The sequence below is a fragment of the Trachurus trachurus genome, assembly GCF_905171665.1.
Source record: "Trachurus trachurus genome assembly, chromosome: 23".
NCBI classification, from domain to species: domain Eukaryota; kingdom Metazoa; phylum Chordata; class Actinopteri; order Carangiformes; family Carangidae; genus Trachurus; species Trachurus trachurus.
Window position 1 is genome coordinate 19,421,564 of NC_139912.1, and position 16,321 is coordinate 19,437,884.

The 16,321-nt window shown below is 42.8% G+C and overlaps 1 protein-coding gene across 1 annotated transcript in view; it reads right to left on the minus strand.

Annotated features, from left to right (window-relative positions):
- Nucleotides 1-16,321, minus strand: part of zdhhc17 (zDHHC palmitoyltransferase 17) — a gene marked incomplete at its 5' end in the record, with an annotated part of 36,619 nt that overhangs the window by 8,472 nt on the left and 11,826 nt on the right. Inside the window, 8 exons of the mRNA XM_083999289.1 lie at nt 4,422-4,537; nt 6,086-6,228; nt 8,349-8,474; nt 8,569-8,731; nt 10,012-10,076; nt 10,346-10,490; nt 12,368-12,445; nt 16,000-16,122. Of these exons, the coding sequence (XP_083855415.1) occupies nt 4,422-4,537; nt 6,086-6,228; nt 8,349-8,474; nt 8,569-8,731; nt 10,012-10,076; nt 10,346-10,490; nt 12,368-12,445; nt 16,000-16,122 (959 nt within the window). The remainder of the gene's footprint in view (nt 1-4,421; nt 4,538-6,085; nt 6,229-8,348; nt 8,475-8,568; nt 8,732-10,011; nt 10,077-10,345; nt 10,491-12,367; nt 12,446-15,999; nt 16,123-16,321) is intronic.

Below are 16,321 nucleotides of genomic sequence, written 5' to 3' on the forward strand. Positions count from 1 at the left end.
GAAATCCCATTAGCCTCTGTAGCCTAGCTCTGAGCAGCTCGCGGCTCTGCTCTGCCGTTCTAAAAACAGCTTGCACCGTCAATTAAAGGTAACGAACCTACTGCTATGACTATAGGGATTATGGCAATGGGCCAATTTGCCAAAATGTTGAACTATCCCTTTAAGCAGGTTCGAAAATGCAAATTATCGCCAACAGTGATAATTTCAAACTGAATCTGGGATATGTCACACTCCATGTAAACACCAGTCATGAGAGGTTACACTGTAAAAACCATCTGCAAGTCTTCGCAGCCCTTAAGTTGTGTTGGAAAATTAGCAGCTAATAGCCGTGACAGACCCGGGTGGAGGAATCACACGCCCCAACGACAGCAACTGTGGTTTGCCAGCGAGCGTGACCCAGCAGCGCAGCTATGATTTCATCGATAAGCACTTTCTTTGTAGAGCCGGTGAGAGCGGTCTCTACGAGCCCCCCCCTGAGGGACCACACGAGTCATTGATTTTAAGAAGTATCTCCATAAAGAAGCGGGTGTTGACAGAACCCACATCTGAAATGACCTGATAAGTAAAACGCTTGTCTGGAGCGGCTCATCGGTCGACCCGCTCGGTGACCGGCGGAGCTGCAGATCGATGCGGCTCCTCAGACAAATGGGCTTCCAGCGCCTCTTCAGGGAGCGATAGTCAGCACCTCCCTATTAGTGCCTATTTATCTCTTCAAGTGCTGCGTGGTGACAGGGCTGCCCACGGACGACAGCAGGGGCCCGACGAGGTGGATTTATCACGGCCATGTTTGACTCAACGACTCGACGGTCTTTATCGTCTCTACAAAAACAAAAGGCGTCTTTCAGCGGTTCTGCTTCCGGCCCTAAATCCAACATCACCGTTGTGCTCTTTTCAAAAGGTTTGCCTGCTGGAAATGCATTTATAATCAAAAGTCTTCCCTTCTTGTGCCCCCCGAGACGTGAGGGGGAATACGATCCGGGCCGGGGGAAGACAAAAAAAAAAAAAAAAAGTATCGTCACGCAGCTCTGACTCTGGTTATTTGATCTGATGTCAACCGCGGGCCTGAGGAGGATGACGAGCTCACAAGATCAGAAAGTGGGTCAGAAGTGGCAGACGCACCAGGTGCACCTGGAGGGCAGGACAGAGGTGAGCTACACACACACACACAGGCCTGTCTGTTAAAAATCATTCAGTGGAAAACATCGGTAAAAACAGTCATCACGTCTCTTTAGCGTCGGACACTTAAAACCAGATGTTGGAATCTTTCAACCCTCCACACAAATGAAAGGTTTGGATTCTCATCTACCCATCCAAGTTCAGTAGAGGTTCACTAGAGCTGCTCGAGCGCATTAACCGAGGGAACCGGCCCGACCCGCTCTGGGCCTCAGCTACGGTTTATGTAACCAGGCTTTGAAGGGTCAGACACAGTAAACCGATTCCTCCCCCGACACCACAGACAGGAGACTGAAGAGGAGGACGGTTAGAAGCATCGTTATTACGGTGAGGCGCTGCGAGAGTGTTGAAAAGTCAGATTTAGGAGAGGGCTGAAATTTCTGAAATTTGACAATCACGCCCACCTCAGGGGGGAAAATGTTGAGAAAGTACAGCAGAGACTGAACTTCTGTATCGAGCTCCTGCTTGTCTTATTCCTCACATAACGTCACAAATCAGGGGAAACTGCACTGATGAGCTGCAGGAAAAACTATTAAACTAAAGTTTGACAGACAGTGCAATCAGCTCTTCCTGACATACGCTACAGAAACTGTAAACTAACAGCGTGGAGTTAATCTACTGACAGTGAACAGGTCTGACACTGAGGATTCAGGTGTGTCTCCATCTCTTCTGCATATAAATTATCTTCATTTCTCCATTTACGAGCTGTTCCCTCAGTTGTCTTCCAGTGATGTAACTAGGTTTCAAATTTGCATAACCCCACCCCTACCTGACACTTGTAGAAGGGGTAAAGCAGTGGTTCATTTGCATTTAAAGGGACAGACACTGAAACCAGCTTTGATGTTTGATCCTTGGGGTATTTTGACCAAAGTATGTCACAGACATGTCTTTAAGACACCTGGGAACTATTTTAATTTGTGGAAAGGGGGCAGAATGTCTCCTTTAATATGTAATGTGATGCATTTTACTTGAATCTCTGGGACTTATCTAACTTATCTCATAACCAAACCTTTTTCAATTCAATAAAATCCCTTGATGCCTAAAAAAAATCAAATTAAAGTTTGATAGAATCCAAACTCTGCTTCCAAATATGTTCATGTGCTGCTTTTCTGCAACACGTCATGCATTCAAACACTCTTGGACTTTGACTGGGCATTTGCTTTTGCTTGTGGGAAACCTGGCCGTGTGAACACCGTCTCATTTGTTAACTTTAATTTATCATTAACCTCTCGTTAAACCCAGAGCACAGTAATCCGTCCCGCTGTGCTCTTCATACGACGCCACAGGATTTGTATAAATGTATGCGATTAGAAAGCCTGCTGCTGCCGCTGTGCACTAATTTGTATGCATGTAGACACCTGGACAACAGGCGACTGTCCTCTGTCCTCACATCCCCAAAAAATAAGTGACAGAACCAAACTCAGAGTGAGCGGCTCACGGCTGCAGCCCTGCAGGAGAGAGGATGAACTCCCTGTGCTTCAAGGAACATGAAACAACACGTCTGTGAGATGAATAGGCCGAGGAGAGACACCAATTCATGGCAGATAGAGACTTAATGACTTGGCCTGGATGGCTGCAGGGAGAGAGACAACTGGTTTTTCACAGGCAAAATGTCTCCGCACAAGAACGGACCTGTCCGCGGTCGTCAGGCCAGCTTTCCGCGAGGTAAACGATCCGGGTGTGGGCAGATGTTTAACAGAGCGAGGGATGTAATGTCGCTTTGAGGATGAATATACGCGTGTGGAAAAACTGGCTAAGGGAGGCAGGTCAGTGGCAAGTAGAGACCAGTGACAGATTACATGGAAAACTGACATGGAGTTAGTCAAGTGCTGAGTCACCACAAGCCACAAGAGCAGCTTCTCCACGTCTCTCAACTCTACTAGAGGGTGAACGGTACAACAGATATCCCCTCATTGGGTCAGTTGATGATGGTGGAGACACTACCACACATAAAATAATTCCTATATATAGGAATAGAATAGGATATAATATATTCCTATATATAGGAATTATATAATTTTTCCAGTGGCTTATCAGATGTTCTCAGTTGCATCTGAAGCAGAACCAAAAAGTGATCACATCACAGCTCTCCCTTTATCTAAGTGCCACAAAAGACGTCACAGACCACTCATTAGATCTATGAAACTCATTCATGATCATTTAGTCAAACAGATGAGGAAAACTTTTCAATTGTGCAATGTCAAAACGCTATAAGAAAGAAAAAAAAGAGAGAAGAAACAAAAGCTTCTCCTCCTTCTGTACACCAGTAAAGTGAATTTAGTGTTGAGCAGACACTCTATACATCCAGACGTGTTTTCCAAACAACTGCAAAGATCTTTGGGGGCACACTTTTCTTCTTCAATAAGGGCAAAGACATCTTGCTCTCCCTTCCCATTAGTCGAGCGACGAGGCGTAAAATTAAATGCCTTCCACAAACGAGAACTCCCCGCTCACCTCCTGCAATTAGCAGCTTCACAAAAACAAAAAGGCAATTCTTCCACCAGCAGAAGGAACATGTGAAAGCAGCCGTGCTGAGGTCGACAGAGGCTCCGCAGGGTTTCACCAAGCAGCTGTAACACACAGCACAGTGTGATCTACATCTACACACAGCATATCTGTGTTTATCACAATAAAACTCCAGAGTTCAGGTCACTTTTTGCTTCCACTTTGCTCAACATTTCCATCAACTTCTGCTCCTTTAATAAAGCTTCCTCCTTTAATCCACAGTAACTGGGCTGTAACTCAACCTGACTAACGTTCCACGGGGAATTTTCCAGGGAAATTTTTTATCTTCATTGAGCAAAATACAATTCAAGGGGCAGAAACTAGTTTAATAACCCAATCTTTTACAAAGATCCTCCCTGCTTGGAGATAACATTTGTCAAATAAAATGGTAAGCCTGATAAATGAAAAACTCTTGGCTTTACATCTAATCAGCCAATAATAAATAGCCAATTTTAATGAGCATTTAAAAGATGACAAATGTGCCGGGTCTCGAAACTGTGGCATTATACTTCACACACGAGTGGATTGTGAGTGAGTAAAAAACAAAAAATGACTTTAGATGCCTCCCTGTCACTCTGAGTGAGAATGTTGCACTTAATGTAGGGGAGCACATCATTGGTCAGTCAAATCCTCAGTGTTAGATACTTATAACTCTGATATGAGAGGTGCAAACACAAAATCTTCTACATCTCTCACACTGCACAGCCCCAAACTGTTCATGTAGGAGACTTGATGCAGACTACGACAGGAAAGGATATCATTCCAGAACCAGTAGAACCAGGTGGTGTACATCCAGAACTTAGTGGCCAGGTAGATTCCCAGAGGCAGAGCACTGTGCATGGAGTGGTCGAAGAAAGCCCTGTGAGGAGAGGAGAGGAGAGGAGAGAGATGTTAGCAGTGTTTCTCAAATTAGTCTTATCTGTGTTTTAAAAGTCCACACTGCCACGTTTCTGCTCTGTGCTTCCTGTCAATCAAACAGTGTACAGTCCTGAGTCTCCTGCTGTCATATTGGACACAACCTGTCATTTCTTAATCCCACCTCTGGTCTTGAATTCATAACTGAATTCATAACTGAAGCGTTCAGCACATCCAGGCATTCTTCCTGCAGATGTGAGACCTGCTCGCTGACGCACATCTGGACCAAGACAAACCTGGGGCTTTGTTCTGAACGCTGCCGTCACACAGCAGCAAAAACAAACCGAGCGGTGACTGGATGATACGCGGCAGCTGGACTCAGACACCGCTCCTAACAATCCCGATTGTTTTTTCAGCGAGCGGGTATTCCAGGAATGTGAGTGATTATAAAGCTAACACGCCGGTTAATGTATGTTATTGTAGTCACATAGCGAACAGCAGTGACAACAAACTGTACCAGCGGGACCAGATGGCTGTAGTAATGGGGTGTAAGCAAGTGTGTGTATGTGTGTGTGGGAAGAGAGTGGTAGTCACTGCATGAAAGATGTTGGCAATTACATACTGTACATATTGGTACTCTCAGTTTATGTGTTTGTTCTTTAGAGATTGTGTGTGTTCCGAAAACTGTTTCATTGAATTCTAATTAACGTCTAAATCTGATCTTGACATTTTCCTGAGGCTCAAACTCTTTTCTAGTTTTCTTAAGGGCAACATTTAAACTTGACCTTTTTTATTATTTTGTCAATAACACCAATTTCTGATTAATCAAGTGAAATTTGACAAAACTACCTTTGAGAAAATGAACATAATTAACTATTCCATTGTTTAAATGGTGAGGGATAAGCAAAAAAAAAATCACTCTGGATATACAGTACTGTGCAAAGGTTTTAGGCACTTCAGATGATTAGATTCTTATCCATAATGCAATAGCAATACCATCCGAGAGGCCTCTGATTGGCCCCAAAAATTAGACTGGGTCCTGCAACAGATGGTATAGCCCCCCTCCCACTGAGTCCTGATCTCAACATTATGGAGTCAGTAGGATGTTGGAATACCTTTATGAGTCAACTTACTGCTAAGTAGTCGCCTATATTATTATTATTTATTTATTTCATTATTATTATTTTATCTGAATCCCAAACTTATTTTTCCAGAAACACTTGTGACTTGTAATGTTATTGTCTGACCTTAACCCTTCGTGTCTTCTGTATGTTGTACCATTTGAACTGCTTTTGTCTTCTTTCTTTCTGTCTTTCTTTCTTTCTTTACTGAGTTTATGAATAAAAAAACATTTTGGAGTCAGTCTGGGATTACGCGAAGAGACAGATGATATGACACTGAGACAGTGTATTTTTAAAGCATCTTCCCTTTACTCATAGAGCCTAAAACCTGTGCACAGTACTGAACTCAACTGAACTTCCACAGATCATGAAGCATGCTGAAGTCCTACACGGTGATCTATGAGGTGTGTGTTCATGTGACTGAGACGTACTTGGAGAGGAACTGCACGGCGACCCAGACGCCAGCGTACATGATGCCCTTGATCAGCCACGAGTCGATATCCAGGTCGGCGATGAAGCCAACTAGCCAGATGACTACGAAGGGCGTTCCCAGCATCACCTTCTGTCTGAACTCCTGCGAGGGGAGGAAGGTGGCAGGGTAAATAACGGAGAGAGGCGGGGCGGGTGTACAGTAGATATGAAGTGGAAATGGAGGAGAACAGAGGATGAGGTTAGAGGACAGAGAGGGAGAAAGAGACATGAAGACAGACAGGAGGCAGAGGAGATCAAAGGGAGATCAAACGGGACAGAAGAAGCAGAAAATGGAAAATACAGATGAGACGTGTTCTGGGGGAAGGAGGAGGCCCGCTGAGCTTTTTGGAGGTTTAAAGTCTGTTGTAAAAGTTAAGATAAGATCAACAATTCATGTCAGTGTTGGTAGTGAATCGTGAGCCTAAATGCCTGCATACGGGGCAGAAAATAGACTGAAGCTGGAGTTCAACAGAAAGAGAAGACTGACAGGGTTTAAAACAGGGAACTTTACCTTTGATGCTCCTATTACATTAGATAATGAACAACAGACAGCAGATATATACACTTTTAATGTCTGTTGTCATTCTGAAGTTAAATTTAGTTTCATTTCCCTTCACAGTTGAACACATCGAGGCTCTTTCGAGTTGTGCAGGTACAAAGTGTTAGGTAGGAAACAGAATTGAAGTAGGCTGATGTAAAGATACTTCTAAGCAGTGTTTTGTGATCTCAGTGTTGTTAAGAATGAACTGTGTTTCACATTCAACTGTTCTTTTATTCTGGTTCAAGGAAATATTTGAAGAATCCTGGTCTGTTCTGGTTTTCTGATGCTGAGTTGGCTTTTTAATGAGGAGACTTTTGTCTTGACAAGATTTTCTCTGAGTCCCTTCTGATATCATGATGAGGGTTGAGTGTCTTTAAAATCGTAGGGACACCTGAGAGGTGCAGGACACGCAAAAAAAATAAAAATAAAAAAATCAATAAAGGCCTATGAAGCTCTACTCAGCACAGCAGCAGCTCTGACACTAGGTACATTAGGTATCTGGACTAAGACTGGGACCTCAACAGATGCACACCACAGTCTACTATCTACTAGATCTACAGTATAAAACACAGAGGCACATTTTATAACGTTTCTATGAAGAATCTGAATGTGTCTTATTCTAAAATTTACCTTCATTAGCTAATCGTGTCCCAGCAGACAAGTGGAAAGACGACAACACATTTAGGCAGACAGGTTTGAGCAAAGACAAGTCAACATAGAAACATTCACAAATGCACAGAGTCTTCTATCAGGCTGAGACACCCCCCCCCCCCCACCACAGCTGTAGTCAGACTGGACAGAGACAAATATCTACCTGTAGTCACATAGTAAAACACATCAGGTTGTTTCAGACTGGGTCCTTCCTGTCTGACTCAGACGGTTAAAGGTAGTAAACAGCTGATTAACAACAAGGTGGTCACTGCCACACACACCCAGCTGGCCTCAGCACATCTGTTTCATGGTCAGTGAAATACACAGGTGTGTGTGTGTGTGTGTGTGTGTGTGTGTGTGTGTGTGTGTGTGTGTGTCCACAGCTAGACTTGATCCCACAGAGTGGACTCAAAATGTTCAATCTCTACTGTTTCCAGTCACCTCATGTCTTCCAGTACTTCTCTTTTGATTTACAATGTATATACACTGCCTGTCCAAAAAAAAAAGTCACACACTAATATTTTTTTTTTGTTGGATCACCTTTAGCTTTGATTACAGCACACATTTGCTATGGCATCATTTCAATAAGCAATGTCACAACATTTATTTTCGTCCAGAGTTGCATTATTGGGGTCACGAGCCACCACACACAATCTTAAACAACTGTATCTATACTTTCACTTTCTCGAATATAAATCGAGTTCAAATAAAATGCAGCATATAGAAATATCTGAGCTGACGCATCTTGATTGATTAACATCTGTTCCACGACAACAGGATGTTTCTTCTAAGAAATGAGACTGCATCAGTTAGGGTTTAGGGTTATATAATCATCCATGCAGTAATTATCCAATGGGAAGCTCTGACCTATTATCTTAGTTAAATCCAAGTGGTGACTTTTTTTTGGACGGGCAGTGTAATACGTGTGTGTGTGTGTGTGTGTGTGTGTGTGTGTGTGTGTGTGTGTGTGTGTGTGTGTGTGTGTGTGTGTGTGTGTGTGTGTGTGTGTGTGTGTGTGTGTGTGTGTGTACCTTGTCCATCTTCAGTCTCTTCAGGTAGGACGGGCTGTCGTAGCCTTTGGCCTGCCGCGCTTCCTGTAGGTGGTTGATCATCCAAACGTTCTTCCTCTGCTTGGCGAGATCTAGCGGCGTTTCCCCCTGACGAACAGAACCAGACCCGGTCAGCACACACACATACACACACCGTCACACACTCTGAACACTCCGCGGCTCTAAGTGACAGCGTCCTTACCTTGATGTTCTGTGCGTCGACGTTGGCGTTGGCGTCCAGCAGCAGGCTGATGACGGTGGTGTTCCCGGCCAGCACCGCCCAGTGCAGGGCCGTGTTCTTGTGATATTTGTCGCCGAGGTTGACGGACACGTTGAAGGTTAGTAGCAGCCGGGTGGGATCCACACTGGAGCAGAGGAACACATCCAGGCAAGATGAGGGTAAAGGTTTCAACAGTAGAAAGGTTTTTGTGTATCTGATTTCATTTTTTATTTCTTATTTGGTGACAATTAAAAAAAAATCGAAATAAATGAAAATTTAAAAAATGATTTTAAAAGCATCAGATTTGTTAAAATGTACATTTTGTATTCTTGTTGGTTTTATGTCACTTAAAAAGGCATTTGAACCTTTTTTTTTAACAAATTAAGACTGAATGTGCAACTACAAAATAATAATAAGAATATTTGAACCACCTAAACTGGATTTAAGTGCACTTATAAAAAGTATACTTTTTCCTGAAAACATTACATTAAAATAGATTTTTTTTGCTATATTTCTACATTTGAATGCATTTTAGCAACACTATGAATGAGGAAACCGAGGCCGAAAACCGAAACACCGAAATAAATCATTCTGCCAATTTTTAGTACCGTTGTGTTTATGGCCATGACTGTGTCCTTACCTCACTAAAGGCACTAAAAGGCATTGCAATTGCATAAAATTCATGCTTCAAATAATAAATCAATAACAAAATTATGAAAATACTGACATTCCAACAATGCACAGTATAAAATAAAATTCTACATAAAATGTTTTACTTGATCCCACAAAAAAATAAACACTGTTTTCTTCTAAATAATGTGAGAATTTATGTAGAATTTGTCAAGAAACACAGTGTTGCATTGCAAAAGTGAATTACATTTATTCCACATTTGACTCCAGATTTATTATCCTGTATACAGTCAGATTTTTATATAAAAACACTGGTTACATCACTTGACATTGGGTTGCATCACATCATTCACCCATTTCCTTCCCTCTAAATCCTGCTGCTCCTCTACTTCATGCTGCCCATGACATAATTAAGCTCATGGATCAATACATGACATGAATAAATATGTAAACAGAAATGATCCATCAAGAAATTGCCGCTCAGGGAATATTCAAATGAAGCTGAGCAGCAACACTGGGAATTGTTTCCCTGTGTTAGCAGTTTGTCTAATGAATTACGACTCATTTACACACGAGACCTGAGTGTGTGTGTGGCTGCAGTCAGCAGAAACATGACCACACTGGTTTCTCTGGACTATGCCATCGTCTCAGTGATAGAGATTTCTCCAGACACCCAGATCTTAATAGAAGATTGAAATGTGTTCCTCCTGTAGTTTGTCATTAGGATTTATTGTCAAGGCCCACTGAGCCCAAACAGCAGCCATGTGTGTGTATGTGTGACGGTGGCATACACACCTGTGTGTCCTGTAAGCCGCCCACATCAGAGGAGTCATGCCGTTCTGATCCATCATGTCTACATCCTGTTAGGGAGGACAGACAAAAAACTGTTGGTGTCTGAGAGACATGAGAGGCAGCAGAGCTCCCCCTGATGGACAGCTCCGGTATAAAACACACTCCACACAAGAGGAGACCAGAAAACAGTTGAAAGTGTTGTTACATGTCAATTTTTTATTTTATTTAAGGGAACAGGAGACGATTTTCTGTCATTTGCTGTTAAGAAAAAGATGCCTTTTTGCATGTAAAGATGATTCCCTGGCAGCTGCGGCCTGCACCGTGCTGTGTTTCCTACCTGTCCTTTGGCAATAAGGTAGGCCACGATGGAGGTGTGGCCAAACTGGGCAGCCAGGTGAACGCAGCTGCAGCCCTCGCCGTCGATCAAAGATGGGTCGGCGCCATATTTCATGAGCTGCACCACCATGGATAGATGGCCTTGTCTGGGAGGAGACGGGGCAGAAGTTACAACAGGTATAAAAAAAAAAAATACAAAGTTATTTTTTCAGATCAGGGTCAGGGTCCTCTGTACTCTAACTGTTATTGGGGTGCTCAGTGGTAACGTGGTTAGAGATCGCAGGTTCAACTCCTGACTGTGACGATCTTTTGTGCATGTTTCCTGTCTCTCTACATTGTCCTATCAAAATAAAGGCAAAAACTGCTGAAAAAAATATCTTTCTTTTTTTTTTTTACTGCTTTTACCTGCACCTCGACCTCATAAGCCGACACTTTATTGAGAGACTGACTCCCAGTCTTGTCTCTTGTCTCATCATTAAATGTCTCTCAGGTGAGTTGTAATATGCTTTTATTGCAGTCAGGTATTTAAACTATACTTTTATTACTAACCCTCCACAGTACAATAAAGATTTGACAGGAAATTGTTAAAAATTGACAGATATGTTACACACACACATGTACGTCACTTTCACCACACAAGAGTAATTAGCTGTGTGTGTGTGTAAACCTGAGCAGATGAAGCCTGTAACACCGAGCACTTAGCTGCAGCATGTGTGTGTGTGTGAAGGGCTGAGGTCATGCAGACCAGAGGGGACTGGGGGACTTTTAAAGGTCATTAGCAGGTGGAGGGTGGAGGGGGGTGGAGGGGTGGAGGGCGACACAGGACTCCCCATGTGTCTGTGTTGCAGTGATGGTGGAGATGCCTGTTGTCAAAGCTATCAATAATTCAGGAGGAGAGAGCTCCATGACTCTCCACGTCTGCTTGGGAAGGACCGGGGTGGGGGGGTGGGGGGGGCTTCAAACAGACAAGATGAGACGGAAGATCTGCTCAAAAACAACAGCACTGATAAGCAGTGGAATATAAAAAAAAACTATAAAGGAGGTGATGGAAGAGTTTAGGAATGACTCATAACTGCATGTTTCCTAAATTGTACATTTAAAGTTAAAGGACAATTGCGGGCAAATTCAACTCGGGGCTGTATTTTCCTATAACATTTTAGGTCTAAAAGAAGGAATCTGAAGATTTTCAGTTTAATTGCTCCTGTTTTGCGGTAGTTGTGTCTGTCCCTGCATCGCCACGGCAGCGATGAATGGGAGCGGATTGAAGTTTTGCTGTTTAGGCTGTTGACATCCCTCAAAGCCGCAATTTTTTTCCACAGACAGCGTCAGATGGCGACTCAAACATGCACAGAGAAGTTTATTTACTTCAAGCAAGCCGACATGTTGTGTAAAACTTGATCTAATTCAAAGTCTCTCGGAGTCTCAAGTTGACGCTCGGTGTGTTCACGTGCAGTCGGAAGCTCCCGTTTGTGTCATAAACACAGGAATATCAACTCTTGACTTGCTTCAAGTAAATAAACTTCTCAGTGCATGTTTGAGTAGCCACCTGACGCTGCCTGTGGAAAAAAAATGCGGCTTTGAGGGATATAAACAGCCACAACTACCGCAAAACAGGAGCAATTAAACTGATAATGTTAGGAAAATACAGCCCCGAGTTAAATTTGCCCGGAATTGACCTTTGGGTGGAGGAGAGAAGCTAAAATATTCGTCTGTTAGGCCTTGTCCACATGGGAATGGAGTTTTTCCCAAAATTATCTTTTTCTTGTTCGTTCTTAACTTTCTATAAACACGCCATCGTTTTAAGAAAATGTCTGCGTACACACAAATTTTCGGAGCAGAAATTATAAAAAACTATTGTGGAAACTCCTAAAGCTTTATTCGTGTGGACAGGATCTTAGACTCGGCTACGTGGAGCAGCAACAAGAAAAGAGAGGGAGTGAGCAGAGCAGCAGCTCTCCAACACAGCGGTCTGAAATGTGTCACCTACATGTCAGATATGTTATCAGTGGTGAGTTGGTGTTACCTGGTGGCCCAGTGCAGCGGTGTGGAGTTCAGGTCCCCTCCCAGCTGGTCAACTATGGCTCCCTTTGATATGTAGTACCTGCACACACAGACAGTCATCAGGTGAGACTCTACAATGGATGTGACCTCACTTTGTTAATCTAATAAAAACTAATAGAAAAGTTAAAGCAGAAGTGAGTGATCCGGTCGTTTTCGCTAATGCTGCGTTCCAGGCAGGCTTTTGAAATCGTAAATTACAGCTTCAAGTCACAACTTACGACTTTGTAGCGTTCCAGGCAACCCACTCGTGTTTTTCCGACCTGTTTTACCGGTGAAAGTCACTATAACGGCCACTCGTAACTTCCGACCGGTGAACTCGTACCAGATCGAACTGGTACCACTTCACGGTCGGAAAAATACGAGTTTCCTTGAACGCACCATAACAGTCCTCGTCGCTACGTCACCACATTCACGGCGTTCCTTGGCTGCACACACAGCCCTGCATGCCGTTCTCTCTCCTCATTGGATAAAAACTGTAGGATACGATAAATGTTTTCTCCTCAGCTCAGAGCAGAGCAGAGGGACTGAGAGACCCGTGTTTCAGTCCAAACACTCTATGTAAGTGATTGCTGTCGGAAGATATAACTATTTAAGACTTATATTAACACAAATATATCACTCACTTCTGCTTTAATATAGATTTGATTATTTCAAGGGAAATTCAAGTATCCAGTAGCATCAAAGACATACAAAAGCAATATAAAGAACATAAAATGCAATAAAACACAGAGCTCACATTTGAGTATTGAATTAAAGAAAATATACACTAGAAAAATCCAACTGTTATAGAAAAATACTGAAAAAAAGAAAAAGTAGAAAGGACAACTGAAAGAGAAAAAAAATCTGTGCCAAATATAAAAGCGCATAATAATATGCATGTGCATAATATACTGGTTGTCTGCTGTTTTTCAAGTAGGAAATGTAGCATTAGTGCCGAGAGCCGAGAAACAAATAGCTGATAGAAAGAGAAAGCTTGGCAGATCCATACTAGATGTTTAACATGCACAAGCAGCCTCCAAATGTTTTACACCAAACCAACCCTCAGGTTGTAGCCGACTGCAGCTGCTGTGAGAAAACAACCACGAAACCCTGCGTGCATTCTGCAGAGAAATATGGCAGAGACGCTGCAGACCCTGCTACACCTCGAAACTAAATTACATTTAAATGACAGATTCTAATCTAAAACGCACACTTTTCTAAAGATTTCATATCTTTTTCCATTTTTTTAACAGATGATAGGAGGTCTTTCTATCTGATCCATCTGTGTTGTTATCAGCTGAGCCAAAAAAAACCAAAAAGTCAAACAAATTCATATCTTGCATTCGTGTCATCATTCATTTCACACCACACACACACACAAATCTGCCATCACAACCCACTGGAATCTCCTCAGAGATAATTGATGAAGCTGTTACTTTAATTGCAGACAATAAATGATGACTATCCGCGAGGAAACCAATTATAAATCGTGTCCTACAGACAGGCAGCAAATTAATGTGAGGACTCGCAGCACAAAAGGTCACAGGCCGGCTGGAGTATGAAAATGATGTAAAGAAAAAGTCAACTAATAGTAAAGCCGAAGATTCTCCCTCATTCAGCTTAAAAAACAGCCGCTACAACAAAACCTCCAGCTGCTGGAGACGAGAGCGGGTTTTCCGAGGCCGATCGTAATCAAATATTCTGCTCATGTCTGTTACTAATTCTGCTTCTGGCAGGAGCTTCGTAAACCTTTAAGCAAAATGCAACTCTGGGTGGACGACCCATCTGACCGTGTCTGTGGGCGCGCTGCCACCACAACAAGCTGCTCCTCTGCCAGCAGGAGGTTGTTACTAGAGAGTGGTTAAAAGCATTGGACTGATATTATCTGAGAAATCTTTACAATGGAAAGAAAGACTTTTTATATGAGGCTGCAACAGGACAAAATGAAAATACGGGAAAGATAGATCATGCACATCATACCTGTGCATCCATCATCTTTATAATGTTGTTTCTCATATTAGCTTTTCCTCATACCCCCGTCTAATGATGTGATTTCAGCATCATGCACCCCACGCTTTGGTCTTAGTTATTTAGATTGATTTAGTTTCTCTGTTTTGTATTTTATGTATCATTTATGTATTTACTTATTTGTTTTGGATGCCTATGATGCTTCTTCTTATCATCTTTTTTAACTCGTAACTTTTTGTGCCACAGAATGCTTCGATGAAAAAAGACCAGTAATCCTTCACAATGTCTGAATGTATCCACAAGTTTCCAAAGGTCAAAAACAGAAGCCAGTTTTGCTCTTCCCGTGGAATTGTATGTTTACGTTTCCATGGTTTCACTAGTTGTCATAGTTTGCGGTAAACACATGGATCTATTAACGCTGGCTTTTAACAATGGATATCACACAAATGGACATCCATTGTTAAAAGCCAGCATTAATAGATCCAAGGTAGTGTGATGATCCATGCGTTTACCGCTACTACTAAAACCAATCAATTCCACCGATGTCACATCTACACTATGTCATCGGGGGGCAACCGCCATTCAGACATCCCACCAGTCCAACATAGACCTCTAATTGTCTAAATGGCAACACTTAATTTTCTATCAAATGTCCCATCATTTCGACCATTTTTGCCTCCTATGGTCGGAATGACGGTATTTTTTAAATTTTTTTAAACATCCTGCCTTTCCGACAATTCCTTTAATAGTGTATATTTTCCCCAAAAGATTTTGCACTGGTTGGTTTTAGGCAAGTTAGGAGTTGGTTAAGTTTAGTAAAAAGACCAGGTAGAGGCTAGACAGTAGACAAGTAGGAGGGAGTCACCTGTTGAATAACGCACATTTCCTTATATTGAAAGCCTTGTTGGAATGGTGGGACGATGGTATGTCGGAATAGCGGTATGTCGGAATGGTTCTATGTCTAAATTGTGGTATATCTGAGTGGTGAGATGTGAGATGTTGGTGGGATGTCAGAATGACAGCATGTAACCGTGTCATCATCTTAATATGTCAGTTTTCATTTGAATATAAGCTACGGTTCGTTGCGTTCACTTCCACTAATTTATACTCTAGTTAACAGGCACAACTGACACATGATCCTAGCAGAGGAACACAGGGAAGATGCTTTAAAGGGTCAGTTTTTACACAAGAGAACATTCGTGTTGTCTTCTCTCTCTTCCCTGTCTGCAACATCAGCCGGGTCTTTGCTGAATCTGTGGTGACCTCCAGGTCCAACTGGTCAGCTAGAACCAGGTCACCACTTTCCCCTCTGAGCACGGTGGAAAATACTCATTAGCAAGTCACAAAGTACACTAGAAAAGCTGCACAAGCAGATAAATAGTGACCAAAAAATAGCATAAGGCAGCAGAATCATCCATTTTTATCAGTGTATTATTCATCTTCACCTTTATTTTGGGCAAACCAGCCAGGTACACTTCTTGTTTTGCCAGTGGTCTGCTTCACATTTCAAGCTCACACCTCAGAACCGACCACACATTTCCTTTCCTCCCATCCCTGGGATTCAGACTCACAACCGTCCAACCACAACCCCTCAAATCTCAGACCTCCCCCCTCCCCCCGGCTTCACACAGGAACCAGATGACTCACTTGACCAAGTCTATCCTGTTGTTGATGGCGGCCCAGTGGAGGAGGGTCACATTTTCTTTGTCTGGCTGCCGAACGTCGAAGCCCGCCTCCACCAACTCCCTGCAGCGCTCGAAGATGCCGTACCTGAGGAGGAGAGGCAACGTCAGATACACACAGATAAACACAGGGTTAAGCAAACAACAACTAGAAACACTGGCATGACGCAGACACACACACTGGCAAGTTGAATTAGACCAAACACGACTCCCACACTGACGCACAACCAGCTCTTTAAATGGACATTCATCACATCAAACCAAAACAACACAAATCTGTTACTGTC